Genomic DNA, 1,496 nt, shown 5'->3' with positions numbered 1-1,496 from the left:
TGATAGGAAATGATAATACCGTGAGGTTACCCCGTTTACAGACCATTACTTTCAATGTTTCCAGAGAACAGCAGATGAAAGTTTGTTAAAAGTACAACAAATTACCTAGCAAAAGCAAGGATTACATCTACCCTGCACGAGAAAGGAAATTACAATGCACATGAAAATCAGATGGATGCGAACCATGAGACTTTAGGGGGGAAGCATCATTGAGAATTCTGCACTGTGGAATGTAGAAACTGGAGGTAAGCAATTCTGGAAGCATCCACGATCCCGTTTAACTCCCATCAGGTAAAGTCAAGCTTAATTGAAAGGGTGTATCCAAGTTTCAGTTGCCAAGTTGCAGATACTGGGTGGGTACGAGAGCACATTTAGGATCCATCTCGATGCGGCACATGCTACAGCGGTAGGTCAAGACGTTGTCCGATCTGTAACACGCAACACATGGTTGATCAAAGCGGGAATCCTTGGCTCGGAGGATGAGAGGATGTAGTGGATGTGAGAAATGTTGGATTGCCCGTGGCAATTGCTCAGCACATGTTCTGTGAATTTTGAAGGACGGGCAGTGATGGCAGGAATAGCTCTCACTCGGGCAGTATTTCTCACATGCTAAGCATAGAACATTATCATCCTCTTCCACGAGAGCCAAGGGGTGCTTGTGCAAGAAATGTTGAATTTTCCCCGGTCCCACAAACTCATATCTTGTGGTAGGCTTGACAGCACAATCGGGACTCAGGGTGAAATTACAGTCCTTGCACAAATAGAGAAGCCCGCTGTCCCATTTGCCGCAGCCGCAGCAAGCGTATCTTGGTGAATTGAGCACCAAAGGCAGAGGATGGAAAGGATGAAACGGATGGTGAGTAATCTTTGGGGGCAATTCAGCACAAGATTTATGTAGATGGAAGTCTTCACATTCTCTGCAGCTATATATCAGGTCCAAGCAGGATCGGCTGCATGCGGAGCACTTAATTCCATAAATTTGGCGGGGATGTACTGATCTGAGTATCAAGGGATGATGGTGGCTGAAGTGTTGAATCTCCATTCTTTTGTGGTCTTCCCCTGTATGGTCTGACCTCGAAGCAGATTGACACCAAACGAATTTGTGTATTTAAACGTGATTTCCTCGCGAATGGTCACGCGCAAAAGGCAAAGTCACAGGGATGGAAAACTGAAGTTAAATTTAATACAATTTTCTTGCATTTTTTCCTAGCTATCATCCAAAAGGGGAATGATGCTTATCAAGTCTGTTAGCCATTCTTGTTCCCCATCCAGTTGGGGGAACCTACTCTAATGTTGAACGAGGTTTCAAAAAATTGCACCGAAATCATTTTATAGAAATCTTCCTCCATTCACAGAATTCATAATATTCGGACAACTCCCAAGCAGTGGAAGACTTCGGAGATGCACATCAGTTTTTAAAAACACAAATCATCACAGTTAAATCAACAAGATTCGCAAATTTCAGAACAGTCGAAGAACTCCCAGTCGAAGATTTC

The 1,496-nt window shown here is 43.8% G+C and overlaps 1 protein-coding gene across 1 annotated transcript; it reads right to left on the bottom strand.

The window, feature by feature from the left end:
• Positions 1-1,496, bottom strand: LOC130135450 (protein VACUOLELESS GAMETOPHYTES-like). The gene has a single exon (XM_056304746.1). It carries the CDS (start codon positions 1,040-1,042, stop codon positions 329-331), a length of 714 nt encoding a protein of 237 aa, XP_056160721.1. The 5' UTR covers positions 1,043-1,496; the 3' UTR covers positions 1-328.

The sequence above is a fragment of the Syzygium oleosum genome, unplaced genomic scaffold, assembly GCF_021117445.2.
Source record: "Syzygium oleosum isolate NSW1041296 unplaced genomic scaffold, Sole_v2.1 Sole_v2.33, whole genome shotgun sequence".
Classification (NCBI taxonomy): domain Eukaryota; kingdom Viridiplantae; phylum Streptophyta; class Magnoliopsida; order Myrtales; family Myrtaceae; genus Syzygium; species Syzygium oleosum.
The sequence above is the reverse complement of the archived record's forward strand: the minus strand, read 5'-3'. Positions and strand labels throughout refer to the sequence as shown.